Source organism: Magnolia sinica, chromosome 2 (assembly GCF_029962835.1).
Source record: "Magnolia sinica isolate HGM2019 chromosome 2, MsV1, whole genome shotgun sequence".
Taxonomy (NCBI): domain Eukaryota; kingdom Viridiplantae; phylum Streptophyta; class Magnoliopsida; order Magnoliales; family Magnoliaceae; genus Magnolia; species Magnolia sinica.
In genome coordinates this window covers 27,417,069-27,433,588 of record NC_080574.1, presented here as the reverse complement: position 1 = coordinate 27,433,588, position 16,520 = coordinate 27,417,069, and the positions used below count along the sequence as shown (strand labels likewise).

The following is a 16,520-nucleotide window of genomic DNA, read 5'->3' as shown; positions in this document are numbered from 1 at the left end:
CGCGGTTCCGATGTCGCGATTCGCGCGCTGATGTGATGCTCTGGTCGAGAGATGTGGGCCAGCGTTCGGTGCGAGGAAACGCCGCGCGTGCGAATTCCGAGGGAATCTCTACAAGGTGTCACATCAATCAATCAATCCCATCAATCCCATCATGTCAAGTACACATCACCTTTCACCCTTTCCCAAGTAAGCCCCAAAAGTCAAAAAGTTTCTTACAACCCATAACTCCTCTTACAACTTTTGCCAAAAAAGTCAAAAAGTTCTTACACACCCATCCCTCTCTCCCATCCATCACTCCATCACCCATCATTCTCTCTCTCTCTCTCCCTTACAAGTCTCTCTCTCATTTCAAACTTTCCCAAGCAACAAAAATTCATACGTATGAGCCTCTCCCATTTCCTCCCAAGCTACATGTGTGGCCCACCTTTTCATCCTTAGATCTCTCATCTCAACCATCCATTTCTCATCTTCCTCCATCAAAGAGTAGCACAAGGAGCTAAGGAAGCCAAGGGAGCAAGAAGATCAAGTGGTGGGTGCCTTGATATGGTAGATTTTGATATTTTTAAGATGGGCCAAGTGAGGCCAACCGATCAATGGTTTGGATCTCACTTTGAACCCTAAAATGTGGCCGATGGCCCACTTGGATCATCATGATCATTCCATGATGGGGCCATTCTCCATGGACCCCATCATGATGTTTATCTTCTTACATATTTAGGGTCATCTAGACCGTCTAATTTAGTGGAGAAGGGATCTCCACCGTTGGATTTAATTTTAATGAACCCACATGTAATGGGACCCACTTGATGTATGATTTAGTGCAAGGGAAGGCCCATAGTGCCAGGGTCCCTCCATCACACAGTCTCACTCTCTATCTCTCTCCCTTTTTATTTTATTTTTATTTTATTTTATTTTGTTGTATGATGATGAGGTTGTGTGGCCCACTTGAATGGACCCCACCATAGGGTATGTATTCCATCCAAATCACCTACAAGTGGGGCCCACTTTGTGTGTAGTATCCACACCATCCTCCATGAGGTGGCCCACATAAGCAAGGCCCACCTCTAGTGTATTTACAGAGTCCAGCGTCCAGGGACGCTGGACGTTTCATGGGAAATGCAAATATTAGCTTGGTTTGGGGGTGGTCCACTTGTGTAGGCTCCATCTTGATGCATGTCTTCAATCCACGCCGCCCATTCCGTTCCCATCCTTCTTTTAGGCGTTGAACCAAAAGATGGTGTCAACCCGAGATCTTGGCGGGCCATACCATACCAAATGGCAGTTTTCACCATTGAAACCTCCCCTGTTTTCCTATACGCCAAAATATGTCCGATATTGGACTTATTTTGCTCGTGCTGGGCCATGGGATGCCATTGGATGGTGTGGATTGTCAAAATATGGACCCCACCTGTAAAATCCATGGATTTTTCTGAAATCAAAAAAATATATATATAACATGGGCAGCAGCAACGCTGCTGCTGCCTGCGCACGCCAGCGCCAGCGGCGGACTGGCGGACGTACAGCCCAGCACGGCTGTAGCCGTGGGCCCCACATTGATGTTTATTTGTCATCTAACCCATTCATACGGTGGGCCCTAACTTCAGTGGATCACCCTCCAAAAATCAGCCTGATCCAAGACTCAGGTGGCCCACACCGTAGGAAACAGTGGGATTGAGCCTCTACCTTTGAAACCCTTTTTGGGTCCACAGAAGTCTTGGATCAAGGTGAAATTTGTTGTCACCCTTCATCTAGGTCTGCTTGACCTTATCAACGGTTTGGATGAAGCATAAACATCATGGTGGGCCCCACATGGAGCCCACAGTGATGTATGTGTTCTAATGGCCACGTCCAGGCGGACGGTGGGGCCAGCAGTGATGTAAGTGTCTTATCCCCATCGTCCAGGGACGGTGGGCCCGTGAGTGCGTGCGTGTGTGGTGTGTGCGTGTGTATATTTATATTATATATATATATATACATATATATAATATTATATGATATATAATATTATATGTACTGTATATATATTATATACTATATTATATATATATTTATTGGCGTGGGAGGCCCATCTCATTACTTGTGGCCCATGGTTGAGGCCCACTTTGATTTATATGTAAGGCCCATGGGGTCGAGGCCATTTAATGCATTAGGGGCCCATGGGTCGAGGCCCATTAAAATGTATTGGGGCCTATGGGTCGAAGCCCATTTGATGCACGTATGGGGCCCAATTGGCGAGGCCCATTTGATACATATAAGGCCCATATGAGTAGGCCCATTTGATGCACGTATGGGGCCCAATTGGCGAGGCCCATTTGATGCATATAAGGCCCATGTGAGCAGGCCCACTTGATGCATTCTAAGGCCCACGGGTTATGGCCCATTGCAATGCACATAAGGCCCATTGGTGTGGCCCATTAATGTGGCTCACTTGATGAACAGGAGGCCCATATGATACGGCCCATTTGATGTATTAAAGGCCCAATGAGATATACCTAGGGTTCATTGCAATGTGCAGTCCCAACATGATTTATGATGTTTACGTCAGGGCTATGCCTTAGGAGCAATAGTGGTTTGACGTCCACATTGCAAGTATAGTGTGGTTAAATGTCCGCATTATGACTTTCCCTAGGGCCCATTGTTAGGCCCATATGTGTAATGTGTAGGCCGTCTAGGCCCGTCTTCATTATGAACATCATCCATCCCATATAACATGTTTAATTCCATGATTCATGATCATATGCATCATACGTATGCTTGATATGAGAAATGACTGATCATAGCATATGCCTTTGGGCAGATTGTTTAGGGGCTCCCGTACAGGGGGTGTTGCCTACAGGAGCGCATGATACGCGCAGGATTGCTGTATGACTGGATAGTGTGATTCATGCATTCGCATTGTGTGATATGGTTACTGTACGCCCTAGCTACATCAGGGCCGTAGCCTCCACAGACGTATCGTGGTTGGCAGGATTGGATACCGAAAATACTGTTCTACATGGGGTGCGATAGATATCCCTGGGTGAAAGTCCCTAAACCCTTATGGTACCAGGAGGTTGCTCCAATGTCTAGACCGAGTAGATGCATGAGCGCTGAGTGCCGATTACCAGACGGTTGCGCTTTCCACTGTGTCGTGGTCGGTTGGAAGGGGGTGCGGCCTTACCCGCCCAAGAGTAGGGGGCAATGCTAGGCTGAGTCTGACCAGCTCGAGGAATGGGTCCGCTATTGACAAGCCGAGCCCGATATTGGCAGGCGGATAGTGAGGTCTTTTTCACTCACCTTATTGTGTGCGACGGGGCGGCAATCTGGCTTGGAGTGTACTAGACCCCGGTGATATTCCAGATTTGAGCCGTATTGACATGTGGACTTAGATGAGGATTTGTATGCTTGACTTGCATTTCGCATTGCATGGCCTTGGTATGGCCGACATCATTCTTGGCACCGCATGGCCTTGGTACGGCTAATGGTATTCTTGGCATTCATCAGCATGTTCCGCATTACTCTGATACTGCATAGCTACATTACCACCTTGAGCATATACTTTCACCACCCTCTAAGCTTTCTATAAGCTTATGCACGACTGTTGCGTGCAGGTGACGTTGGATCGCAGCAGCGCTGAGGCTTAGCCGCATGACAGATCATTTTTGGAGTTTTGTTCATCTTCATTGTATTTCCCTTATGCTCATTGTACTTGTAAAGTTTTTGATTATAGTGAAAATGTGATGGAGTTTTTGGTTGTTGTTTGTGGATTATGCCTTTGGTTATGCTTATTACGAATCAAACTGATGTTGAAAATCCTCCTTGTAGCATCCCAGGATCGGAACCTGGCGAATGGGCGCTCGGAGCCGAGAATGGGGTTCTACGGAGGCTGTCTGTGCCGGATTCGGCGATCGGGAATTTTGTGAGCCTGGTTTCCGAGTTTGGGGCGTGACATCAAGTGTCAGGGAAGATGATCACGAGGGGGCCTAAAGTGGGACACCTCTTTCCTCTTCACGTTTCTCCTTCCGCTATTATTCCTAGTTTTTCTTTCATTTCCTTTACATGTAATGTTGTTGGTTCTGAAAATAAGATGTGGCATAGACGTCTAGGCTACCCAAACTCTGATGTACTTCGTACTTTGTTTAATTCTGAATTATTGGAAAATAAAGCATGCTCTTCTCTTGATCTTTTTTTTGTACATCATGCAAACTTGGCAAAAGTAAAGTTCTACATTTTCCTCATCATGCATCTGGTGCCTCACAATGTTTCGATATTATTTATAGTGATGTTTGGGGGAGTGCACCTGTTGTTTCTTATGCGCATTACAAGTACTTTGTTACTTTCATTGATGACTTTAGTCGTTTTACTTGGGTTTACTTCTTCTGGCTAAGGCCGAAGTTTTTTCAGTCTTTCAGTGCTTTCTTGCCCTTCTTGAGATTCAATTCTCTGCCAGCATCAAGGTCTTGCGCTCTGATTCTGGCGGTAAATACATGTCTAATGAGTTTCAGGACTTTCTTTAAAGCAAAGGGATCATCTCACAGCGTTCTTGTCCTTCAACACCACAGTAAAACGGTACTGCTGAGAGGAAAAATCGTCACCTTCTTGATATGGTAAGAATTCTTTTACTTGAATCATCTGCTCCTGCTTCCACCACTCTTCGTCGGTCTATTCGTCCTTCTCGACCCCCTAATTGGTATGGTTTCTTCTCTCCTGTCTCTTTTATTGCTACTTTATCCACTACTTCCATTCCCTCTTGCTACAAACAGGCCATGGAACATGAGTGTTGGCAAAATGCAATGCAAGCAGAACTTCAAGCACTTGAGGAGAATCACACTTGGGATATTGTTCCTTGTCTTCCTACAGTCAAACCTATTGGGAGTAAATGAGTTTTCTCTGTAAAACTTCGTCCTGATGGTTCTTTGGATAGGTACAAAGCTCGCCTCGTAGCTTTGGGTAATAAGCAGGAATATGGGGTTGATTATGAGGAGACATTTGCCCCTGTTGCCAAAATGACCACGATTCGAACCGTCTTCGCTATTGCCGCTTCACAATCGTGGCACCTACATCAAATGGATGTGAAGAATGCCTTTCTTCATGGTAATCTTCAGTAAAAGATTTACATGAAGCTTCCCTCTGGTATGACTACTTCTTCTCCTCATGATGTCTGTAAGCTAAGGCGTTCTCTGTATGGGCTCAAGCAGGCGCCCCGGGCTTGGTTTGAGAAGTTTCGCAAAACACTTACTTCCTTCAGTTTTACACAAAGTCAGTATGATTCTTCTCTCTTCTTCCACACGTCTGCGTCGGGTATAGTTCTTCTCTTGGTTTATGTGGATGATATTATCCTTACTGGCATTGACTGTGGTTTGATTACTAAGCTTCAGCAGCTGTTACATGTAACTTTTCATATGAAAGATCTTAGTCAGCTCACATACTTCTTAGGATTGGAAGTTCATCATCGAGCTCATGGTATTTTCGTGAACCAACATAAGTATATTCAAGATCTTTTCACTTTGGCTGGTTTGGAGGACACTTCTTCTGTTGATACTCCTATGGAGGTAAATGTCAAATACAGAAAAGATGAAGGGGACCTTCTAGATGATCATCCACCATTTTCATGCATGTTTGTCCCCCGAGATGAGTTGAATGGCCCAATTCTCATCCTACCTATCTACAAAGTGGGGGCGCATGATGCGAGGCTCGAATGTAACAAGAATGATAAATGTGAACAGGTGACGAGGTGTCGATGGGCTTAGCTAAGATCTCGGGCCTGAGTCGACTCTTAGGTGTATTTTGGATTGCATTTCTTGACTGAGATATAAGGTAATGAGATGTAATGAAACTCAACTCTACCCCCAAATCCATCCAAAATTTCACTGCTAGATTTAGAAAAAAACATTGAGGCAACTCTTCTCTTTTTGGTAGCATTGACGACCACACAAAAATGGTGAATGATCTATATCTTTTTATTTGGTGCGATACCATAATTTGTCGGCTCATTCAGGGAGACATTGTCATCCAAGACTACCACCTAACAATTAGATGACGCCAAAGGTGTGATATTATTTCACGTATATGGTCGGGTTATCTGTATAATTCTCAACTTTCAGATCTCTTCATCCCAACCCTCGCGATTTCCCCCTATCCACTTCAATGTATGCATGTCTTCACGCATAATCAATAGAGTGGATATAAGAACCATTGTTCATCTTCAATAATGACATTGGTTGCTCAACTAGATTACGTGTAGGCATTTCCTGTCGTGGAAATGGAACTACACGTTGCTTCGCAGTGTGAATGCATCTCAGTATGCAAAACCCATTGGTTGATATCAATTTCGCCACGTGCATGCATTCTATTTTTGTAAGTGGTATTCTAATATTTGTATTTTTTAATCCCCTCATCTTTCTTACAGAAAAACGTCCACATGTGATTAATGTAAGCAAAGCCAAAACACAAAAGAAATGGTCAAACAAAAGTCAAAAGAGTTAAACCAAAACAAGAGACGGGAGGCATAAAGATTTATGTAGTTCGAAAATATGACTACTCCGAAAGGCAACAATATAATTTTTTTTCTTCATTAAAATAAGAAAAATAGAAATACAAAGCATATATCTCTCCCACTTGTACAAGAAACTCTACATCAAGAAATACCTCAAAAGATAAAATAATGGAAGCCTAGATATTATGATTGTATTTGATATAATTATTTGGACTTTTTGTCAATTTATTACATTCGTAATATAATTCATTGGTAGTTATAACAATGAGTATGATGTGTTTACGCACTATATCTAAAAAATACAAATATTGGGTAGGATGTAATCCCATTATGCTTGTTATGCTCACCCCACTTAATTAATGTTAGAGATGCAAAATTAGATTACTTTGAACAAATGAGCCTCTATTATTAGTTCTCATTTGATTACGAGGTTTTTCATTTGCAAATTTGAGTTTGATGTAATAGGAGAGAGAGTTTAAGGTGTAGTTGTATAAGTAATGGATAGTATGACATGATGATTCACCTATTTACATTTGAATTTAATAGTTATTTCCTTTTAATTGGGATATAAATGGATTTATGAGATCAAATGAATATATGTATAGTAATGTAATTTAGTAATTTAGATCATATGCATAGAATTCTAATACTGAGTAGCCTTAGTTATGCACTCGAATTTCAAGGCATGATACTTAATATAGCAGGCTCAAGCCCAAGCCCAAACCCATTAAAGGTTAGAGCAGGTCAGGTCGAATCTAATTAGATAGGAAACCCAATAAAATGTTTTCAAGATGAGCTTGAGCCTACTTTGCTAGGCCCATGCTGGGGATTGAGCCTTGGGTCTTAAGTGGTGGGTCAAGGCCCAACCTAACCTGACCTTGACCCAAGCTAGGTTTAAGTGGTGGGTCAAAGCCCCTTCAACGATATGTAGTCATTTAGGGGGCCCGTTTCGATACCAACAAATAAATTACTTTCTATACTTATAACAGTAGATAAGTAACTTATTTCAGATCAGTGAATTTAGTTTATGATTAGTTATAAGTAGCTTTTTTTACTTACAAGTACTTAATCACTTAGTTAATTTTTCAGCTTTTCTTCATTTCATAAAATGGCTGAAGAGAGACATAGGAGAGGGCAAAGAAAGGAGAAGTTGATAAGTAGGTTGTTTACCAAACATACTTCTGTTCTCAAAAAGTAGAAACTAAGATAAGTTATTTATGGTACAAGTAACTTATCTTAAACAACGTACAATCATTATGATACCACCAAGTAAGTTACTTTTTCTGGTTAACATCACTTAGTCACTTCACATGATTCTTGTAGCTTTTATACTTTTACAAGTTGCTGAAGAGATACAGCAGTAAACGATGGTGGGGTGAAGCTGACAAGTATATCATTTACCAAACATACTCACTTGTAAACATATTTATCTGCTTAATAAGTCGAAACTAAAATAATTTACTTGAGGGAAAAGTAGCTTATCTTAACTTATCATCGAAACAATCCCTTAAAGATTTATTAAAAATTTCATGCATGGTGCATAGATGTATCATGAACCATATGTTAAACTTATTTAATTATCCGGCATATGTGGGACATTTATTAGCAGGTTAAGAAGGATAATTATCCAACCGTCCTATTTCAACAAACCACTGTCCACAAATCTGAGGTTACGATTGTGCAACTAATCAGATTTTTTGACTTCGACGAGATTGCGTTCGACAAATTAACCAGTTGAACTTGGGAGTTATCTTACAACGCACGACCGATTTCTAAACCCTTAGCATGGAGTTCCTGTCGCAATGATGCTAGGCACGGCCCACTGCAATGTATGTGAGAAATTCATTCCGTTCATCCGTTTTTTATATCTCATTTTAGGACGGGAGATAAAAAATGAGGTGGATTAAAAACTCAAGTGGGTTACACGAGAGGGAAAATTAGGAAAAGAAATTTCTGCCGTTGAAATCTTCCTGGTAGGAAGTGAAAGCACACCATGAGAATGCTTCAACGGTGCTCACTGAATGATCCAGTTTCCTATTTTGTGGCCCACTTGGGGGTTATATACACCTAATATTCTTCCGCACGTCCTTAAATGATCTCGTAAAACGGATGGACGGAGTGGATTTCTTACAAATGTCTCTGTGGGCCCCACCCAGAATCCTTGCGCAGGAACTTCCTGGGAAAGGCTTTCTCAGGAAATCCGCGTCCCTTCTTTTTCACCCCTTTCATTCGTTTCAGTTTCACAGCTAAAAGTCTAAAACCCCTCTCTGTGCTGGATAAACCCACGCTAATCTAATTGGTTTCAAAGGTCAGACCATTGAAATCTCTCTCTCTCTCTCTCTCTCTCTCTCTCTCTCTCTCTCTCTCTCTCCTGATTCATATAAATTGAACTGGGTTCCACGTAATTTCCATTTAGCATTTTTATCAGTTTTTTTTTTTTTTTCAATTTCAATACAAGAACCTTACTATTCTTTTAACATGGATGTTGAAAAGATTTTCTCTAATTAATGTTTGGCTAGCAGCTATTTCTTTGGATTTTCATTGCTTGTAACTTCATTTTTCATTTTCTTGTTTCGTATTTTTCAGTTTTACTGTAATTTCGTATCCGATTGCTGTAGATTTATATTCTACTTCATATTTCGAACCCAATTTGAATGAGGCCCAGTTCACCCAAATGCATGCTTGAAACAACCCAAAAGCAGTGCTTGTATGATTTCACGGAAGAGCTTCATGTCATCAGCTCTAAGCCAAACTGTTGCTGCGACATCTTGTGATGACTCAGATGTGATTCAAAGAAAAAAAAAATGGAATTCAAATATCAGAATGTATCTTATTATGTCAGGGACATATTGTGGTGAATACATTCGGGGATAAATACAGCCATTAGTATCTTTTATAGTAATCTACACAGCTCCCCGGAAAATTTTAATGGAAGTAAATATCATACCAAGGTTGATAATACCGGGAGTTATCGTATCTTATTGGGAATTTATTGCAGTAAATTCGTATAGCAATGTGGTATGTTCAAACGATATTTTGAATTCTATAGAGGCTATTTAGATGTGCCTTTCATTGATGGGACTTGTGCAGTTCTTTGATTTTTTGTGTTTCTGTACTTTTAACCTTCGATCTTGCTGCAGATTTATAGAGAGAAGTGGAAAGAATTCTTTTGTATGGCTTTCTTAATTTCTAGAAAAAATGAGACCCAATTCGTCCGAAGCGTCTCTGCAATTGTTTTGAAGGGGAATTGGAATCATTTATCAAAAACCCAGATCAGTTCTAGCCTGACGTCTTCTGTGGTAAACCACATTCTGCTACACCTTTCAAAAGATAGCTGTTATCTTTCGTGGGCTTTCTTCAAGTGGGTAGAATCCCTTCCCCATTATCAGCACTCTTTAGAACCCTACTGGACCATGATTCATCTCCTCACAAAGCAAAAACAATTCAAAACTGCTCAGAAATTGCTTGAGAGGATTGCTTTTAGAGATTTCCTTTCATCACCCTCGGTTTTAAGTTCTCTGATTAGTGGCAACAAAGACCCCAATTCAAATTCTCAAATTTTGAGTTGGCTTGTGATTCATTACGCCCGCTCGAAGATGATCCAAGATGCCCTCCAGATATTTGATCAAATGAAAATCAATGGATTGATACCTCATCTGCATGCTTGTAGTGCACTTTTGAATGCACTCGCGAAGGCTAGACTCACTGCAACTGCATGGAAAATATATGACGAAATGCTCCGAATCAGGGTCGTTGCGAATGCCCATATTTTTAATGTCATGATCCATGTTTGTTACAAGTTGGGGGACGTGGAGAGGGCAGAGAAGTTGGTGAATGAGATGGAATGGAAGGGTGTTTTTCCTGATCTGTTCTCTTATAATACACTGATTTCACTGTTCTGCAAGAAAGGCATGCATTACGAAGCTTTGGCTGTTCCGGAACACATGGAAAGGGAAGGCATTTATCCAGATATTGTAACATATAATTCCCTTATTTATGGGTTCTGCAGAGAAGGTAGAATGAGGGAGGCATTGAGGCTTTTTAAGGAAATCAAGGCTGTGGTTCCCAACCAAGTAACTTACACTACGCTGATTGATGGCTACTGTAGAGTGAACGACATCAATGAAGCATTCAGATTGCGTGAAGAAATGGAAGCGAAAGGGCTGTATGCCGGAGTGGTTACTTATAATTCGATCATACGCAAGCTGTGTGAGGAAGGAAAAATGAGAGCTGCACATGACATGTTGAATGAAATGAGTGAAAGGAAGGTCGAACCCGACAATGTCACCTGCAACACCTTGATTAATGCTTATTGCAAGAGGGGGAATATGGAACTTGCATGGAAAATTAGGAATAAGATGTTAGAGGCAGGATTGGTCCTCGATCAATTTACTTACAAAGCTCTTATTCATGGGTTTTGCAAGGTCCAAGAAGTGAATGAGGCTAAAGAAGTCCTCTTTGATATGTTGGATGCAGGTATCCTCCAAACACCAGTGTTTTAAAGTTAGTAATAGAAAGTGCTATAAGCTATCTAACTTGAGGCTGGATACAAAACAACTGTTTCTAGGATATGCTTAACATACAAATTGACATGTGAGGCTCACCGTGATGTTTTAATGACATTCAATCCATCCATCATGTGTGCCCCCTGATGTTATCCTTGGCGCCCAAAGATCAATCCAAAACTTAGGTGGGCAGCACCACAGGGAACAATTAGTATGGGGATATCCACCATTAAAAACCATAAAGATTGTGTGGGGCCCACAATATTTTGCATATGTCATTCGAAGATGCATCTGACCAGGATGAATGGACACCCAAAAGATCAGGCCATTCCAGAATTCAGGCGGGCCCCAACATGCGATTTTAGAGGTTTTTAGGCATGATTGTGCATGGTATGGCCTGTCCACCTGAGTTTTGGGATCCAAGGAGAATGGTAGGGACAGACATAGATGGGTTGGATATCGTTAACACATTACATGGGCCCACACCTTGATTTGTTCTGTAAGCTTAACCTCGAAACATTTGTATTGGATCCAGTATCATCTAACTTAGATGCAGAGGAAGTCAATGTCAGGCATTGTTACACTGGAAAACCCGAAACCTCGACTCAACTATACAGCCGCATGATGATAATTGGATGTGTATAGTTCATAAACAGTAGAACCAAGCTGAAACAAAACCTTATAAATGCATTGAAAAACAATGTTATTATGATGCCCACATCATTGAAGTTCTATAAAGTGCACTGATCAAGGCCGTTGATCTGTTTGGCCACTATGTGAGTGGGCCATAGCCGAAACACAGCTTTGATTGGACATTCCTGACCATCTAATCTGAGTTTTTCCTATTGGATGTGTATTGTTATTCCCGTTCGCTCAAATTCAACTTAATCGTCCATTAGTACCCACTCTTCAGATGGATACCAGCCTATCATAGTCCAATTGCTTCGCTTTTCGCTCTACGCCCCATCCTCTTGATGATCCAGCATATTGACAATCCTGATCACCATTAACAAGTGCTTTGTTTATTACAAGTTTCCAGGGAATTTATTTATTTATTTGTTTTTATTTTTTGGATATGTGGCATGTAGGATTGTCTCCGAGTTATAGCACCTATTCATGGCTTGTAGATGGTTATTGCAAGCAAGACAACAAAGAGGCAGTTCTAAATCTCCCTGCAGAGCTTACAAAAAGAGGTTTCTCTGCAGATACTTCTGTTTACAGGGCACTGATAAGGAGTTTTTGCAAGAAAGGAATGGTTGCTTTTGCAGAAAAAATGTTCAGTCAGATGCAAGGAAACGGTTTATCCGGTGACACTCTTGTTTACACCAGCCTTGCCTTTGCTTACTTGAATGCTGGGAATCCAAATGCAGCATTAGAGATGACTGATGGGATGGCTAAGAATCGGTTGATGATAACTGCCAAGATTTACAACTGCCTCAATGCTTCTTATGCTGATGCAAAGGGCACGCTGGATTTGTTTTGGGATCTTGCCGTCGAAAAAGGCCTGATTGCAAAGAATGTTTTCAAGTTGATGGAGTCGTCAAAATCAAAGATTTAAAAAAATCTCCACATCCATAGATGCACTGGTAGAAGCAGTGGATGTACAGCATGGTTGTCTGAAATGATCATTCAAGCAACCTCACTACCAAGGTATGATGCATGTTTTCATGCTTTTAAGCATAGTTCTAAAACTTGCTGACTCAACCCAAAAGTCAGCTGAGTCAACTCGACTCGGTGAGATTTTGAGCTGAGACTTGTAAAATTGAGTCTTAGAGTAACTCGGCCCTGACTCGCAAAGACACGTCAAGTCAACTCGCTAACTTGGTCAGTTCAATGCAACTCGCTGTGACTCAGGCTGAGTCACTCGCCTTGTCAGGGGTCTTTTTAATAAAAAGAGTAACAGACGACAGAGAGTTAGTTGAAACCACAACCTGCAGTGCACTCAACCAGCAAGCTATGCAGCAGTTGTTTGCTTGTTTCTCATTTCATAATACTAATCTGAAGATAATTGATTTACATCTTACGTTAGTATTGCTACTGTTTTTATTTTATTGACTTATTAACTACCAAGTCAAGTCGGGTCAAGTCTTTGAGTCAACCCAACCGAAATGAACATTGAGTCAAGTTGAGTTTTCATTTTTTTTTTAAACAATGATTTTAAGAAGTGGTGTTTAATTATCCATCATCCCTTTAATAGTTTTCTTAAAATATGCAGTGACCTGAGCACATCTGCAGCTTGTCTATATGCATTTGCGCATGGTATAATCATGGGTCTGTACTGAAATTCCAGTGCAGGTGGTGACCAGTTCAAGAGTGCAGGAAGGCAATTGTCAATAGGTAGCCACTAATGGGCTTTTAAGGCCTGGCCCAACGTCACAAGCTGGATCTGGGTTTACAGGTAAGTCAACGGACCATTATCATGTGTGATATGTTGTCAATTATAACATTCTATTACTTACCTAAATGCATCTTATTATTACATCAGTTCATTACTTACCAAAGTTAATACCTATATGAGAATGATGTGATATTGTACACCTTTAAATTGCCTTTCTTGCCAAAACTCTCATGCACTTTGAAGTTAAATGCAAGAAGGTACTCTTCTTGATATTTTATACAATACACTTGGGTCTTATCCATAGAATTGTGAAAAAAGAAAAAAGAAAAAGGAAAGAAGACCTTGCCAAGGAATGCTATTGCCATAGTTCTAAAACTTGCTTACTCGACTTGAAACTTGACTGAGTCAACTTGACTCGGTGAGATTTTGAGCCAAGTCTCTGGGAAACTCTGTCCCTGGTTTGACTCGACCAGTCAGTTTAGTCAATTTGACTCGGTGTGATTCCGAGTGACTCGGTTAGTCAGAGGTGATCGCCAGTAAAATGTAAAACGAGGGAGGGAATTGAACAGATGACCTTGTCCAGGAGGTAAGATGTACTTTTACCAGCATGCTATCTAAGTTACTGCTGATAGAACCTGTATTTTATACAACTTATACTAATCCTGAATATATATTTCTATTCTAAGTATTTTCATTTTTAATGATTAGATATCGAGTCGGATCAGGTTGGGTTGAGTTTTTGAGTCATTTTGACCTGGCCAACATTGGGTTGACTTTTGGGTTTTTGAACTATGCTATTCTGTGTGAGGTGACTACAGAAAACCCATGCCACCATGCATACTTGTATGAGATATGGCTGGCCATCATGTAGTGATCATGATGTGAATACCTTGACCCAACCCAGACTTTGACCTCACCCATGAATGTTATGGGTCGAGTTTGGATCCTTCTATACCCAGAGCCGACCCATTAAATAAATGAGTTGGCTTATTTCAACTTAGACCTGACCCAGATTCTTACAGGTTGAATCTGGGCCGAAAATACAAACCCGATTATTAAATGGGTGAATCCACGATTGTTGAATCACAATTTTATTTTATTTTTTGTTTTTTTTTGAAAAAAAAAAATCGAAAAATATGGAAAAATTCAAAAAATTTGTAAAAAAACGAAGAAGAAATTAAGGGTAACTTTCCTAAGTTAATAAATAACTAATTTTACATACTTAAAATATATTTGAGAGAAATAAAATCAATTAAACAATAATTTAAATAACAAGTGCTTGAATTTTGATCTTTCAACTTCCAAGAAAGGGATTGTAGGGGGGAGAGAGAGAGAGAGAGAGAGAGAGAGAGAGAGAGAGAGAGAGGGAGATTAAGACCACTTGGAATTAAGAAATGTAAGAGAAAAATAGATTAAAAGAGTTTTGGAGTGAGAATATTGCAAATGGGGGAGGTTTGGAAGCCTTCTTATAGGAGAAAGTTTTTTTATTACAAAAAATAATAATAATAATAATGTGCCGACTGTTGGCCAATATGCGATTGCATATGCTGTATGCAATCGCATACATCGCATATGTGATCGCATATTTTCGCATATGCCGTCGCACATGACAACCTCCCCTCAACCCTACCTTTTAAAACCAAGCAGCCATTCTCTCATCTGCTTGCAAGCTTGCAGTTAACAATTCCAAACTTCTACTGGGGCTTTATTTCTTTGAATTATTTTCCTTCTCTGGTGTTTTTAGGTACCCATTCCTGTTACATGCAAACAGGCCAGATCACCATCCACACTGCATCCTTACTTCGGTCAGTGGTCCCCAGCTTGAGTAGGCCATGACCTTGGATACCTTCATGAAGAGAAGAAATGAACCCCATGACTGTACTATTGCAGAATGATGCACCAACAGCCTTTGAACTACAGGTGGATGGACATTGACAAAGTTTCTTTGCTTGCAAATGTAGTGAGTAAATTACCACTGGTTGAAGTTCTTCAAAAGCTAATAAGCTTGCTTGTCCGGAAACAATATATTCATTTCCATTCTTTTGTTTTTTCTTTGTAATACTAACTATGCATGCGTATGTTTCTTGTAGCGTCGTCCCAGTATTTATAATAACAGCTACTTGTGCTTGTTCTGGTATCATTTTTGAAGTACTTGGTCTGCCAACAAGTGCATGATCAGTACATTTGAGTCAACCCGTTTCATCAAGGGCGTTTTTCCATCTCGTGTTTGATGCGTCTTTCGTGCAGCCCATCCAAGACCCATGTCACTTCCAAGCTCACTTCCTCTACAGAAGGGGCGTGCCTGAATGGTACTGGTACCAGGCAGATGTGGGGCCCATATGATGTATGAAGGATCTGTCCATCAGATGTGTCAGCTCATAGTACCACCATGTGTAAAACATCAACATGATCCAACACTCAAGTGGGCCATAACACATGAAAATTGGAGAGGGAAAGGCACCTTTGATTTACACAGAGGCCCACCTGAATATCGAAACAGACCTAATTTTCTGCCTGACCCTTCATCCAGATAAGATGTATGGGTTAGAATGACCTGGATTTCATACGTACAGCAGTAGCCAATGCTTGAGCTTGCCAAACCTTTTCTGTTTTATTGATGTAGAATCATGGAAGTGTGCTTCTGAGTATGATTTACCTGCCTGGACCACTTGTGAAGCCTTTCGACCAGAAAATGCTAATCAGCGCATGGGCGTGCAAGAAAATGATCCCAACATGCACCATAGTTTAAAAAGGCAAAACCTTGAATCGATATCCAGCCGGGTCAAGTTGACTCGATGATGTGACTTGACTCGGAGTTGATATTTAAAATATTAAATTAGGATTGGTATTTTGGCCCTGCTCGGTAGATGCCTAAAAATGAATTGATCACATTTAGGGGGCGTTTGGATCGTATGACTCGATGATGTGACTTGACTCGGAGTTGATATTTAAAATATTAATTTAGGATTGGTATTTTGGCCCTGCTCGGTAGATGTCTAAAAATGAATTGATCACATTTAGGGGGCGTTTGGATCGTAAGTTACTTTAGATACTTGATCCCTGGATAAGTACGTTTGGCAAACAACATACTTATCATCCAAAAAGTAGAAAAGCATAATTAGTTTTTAACATCAAAAGTAAATATCTCAAAAGTTTGTTTGGTCCCACTCACATCCACCATCCATCACATGTGGCTAACCTT

At 40.7% G+C, this 16,520-nt stretch overlaps 1 protein-coding gene across 7 annotated transcripts; it reads left to right on the top strand.

The window, feature by feature from the left end:
• The first annotated feature begins 8,657 nt into the window (after positions 1 to 8,657).
• LOC131236800 (pentatricopeptide repeat-containing protein At5g38730) lies at positions 8,658 to 15,528 on the top strand. 7 transcript variants are annotated; one of them, XM_058234253.1, is made up of 5 exons: positions 8,658 to 8,783; positions 9,616 to 10,951; positions 12,069 to 12,630; positions 13,276 to 13,378; positions 15,090 to 15,528. In XM_058234253.1, exons 2-3 carry the CDS (start codon positions 9,649 to 9,651, stop codon positions 12,536 to 12,538), a joined length of 1,773 nt encoding a protein of 590 aa, XP_058090236.1. In that variant the 5' UTR covers positions 8,658 to 8,783; positions 9,616 to 9,648; the 3' UTR covers positions 12,539 to 12,630; positions 13,276 to 13,378; positions 15,090 to 15,528. The 7 variants fall into 7 exon arrangements, with proteins under 7 accessions (XP_058090236.1, XP_058090232.1, XP_058090234.1 ...); XM_058234249.1 differs by having other exon boundaries at positions 15,063 to 15,528; XM_058234251.1 differs by having other exon boundaries at positions 13,271 to 13,378.
• The last annotated feature ends 992 nt before the right edge of the window (positions 15,529 to 16,520 follow it).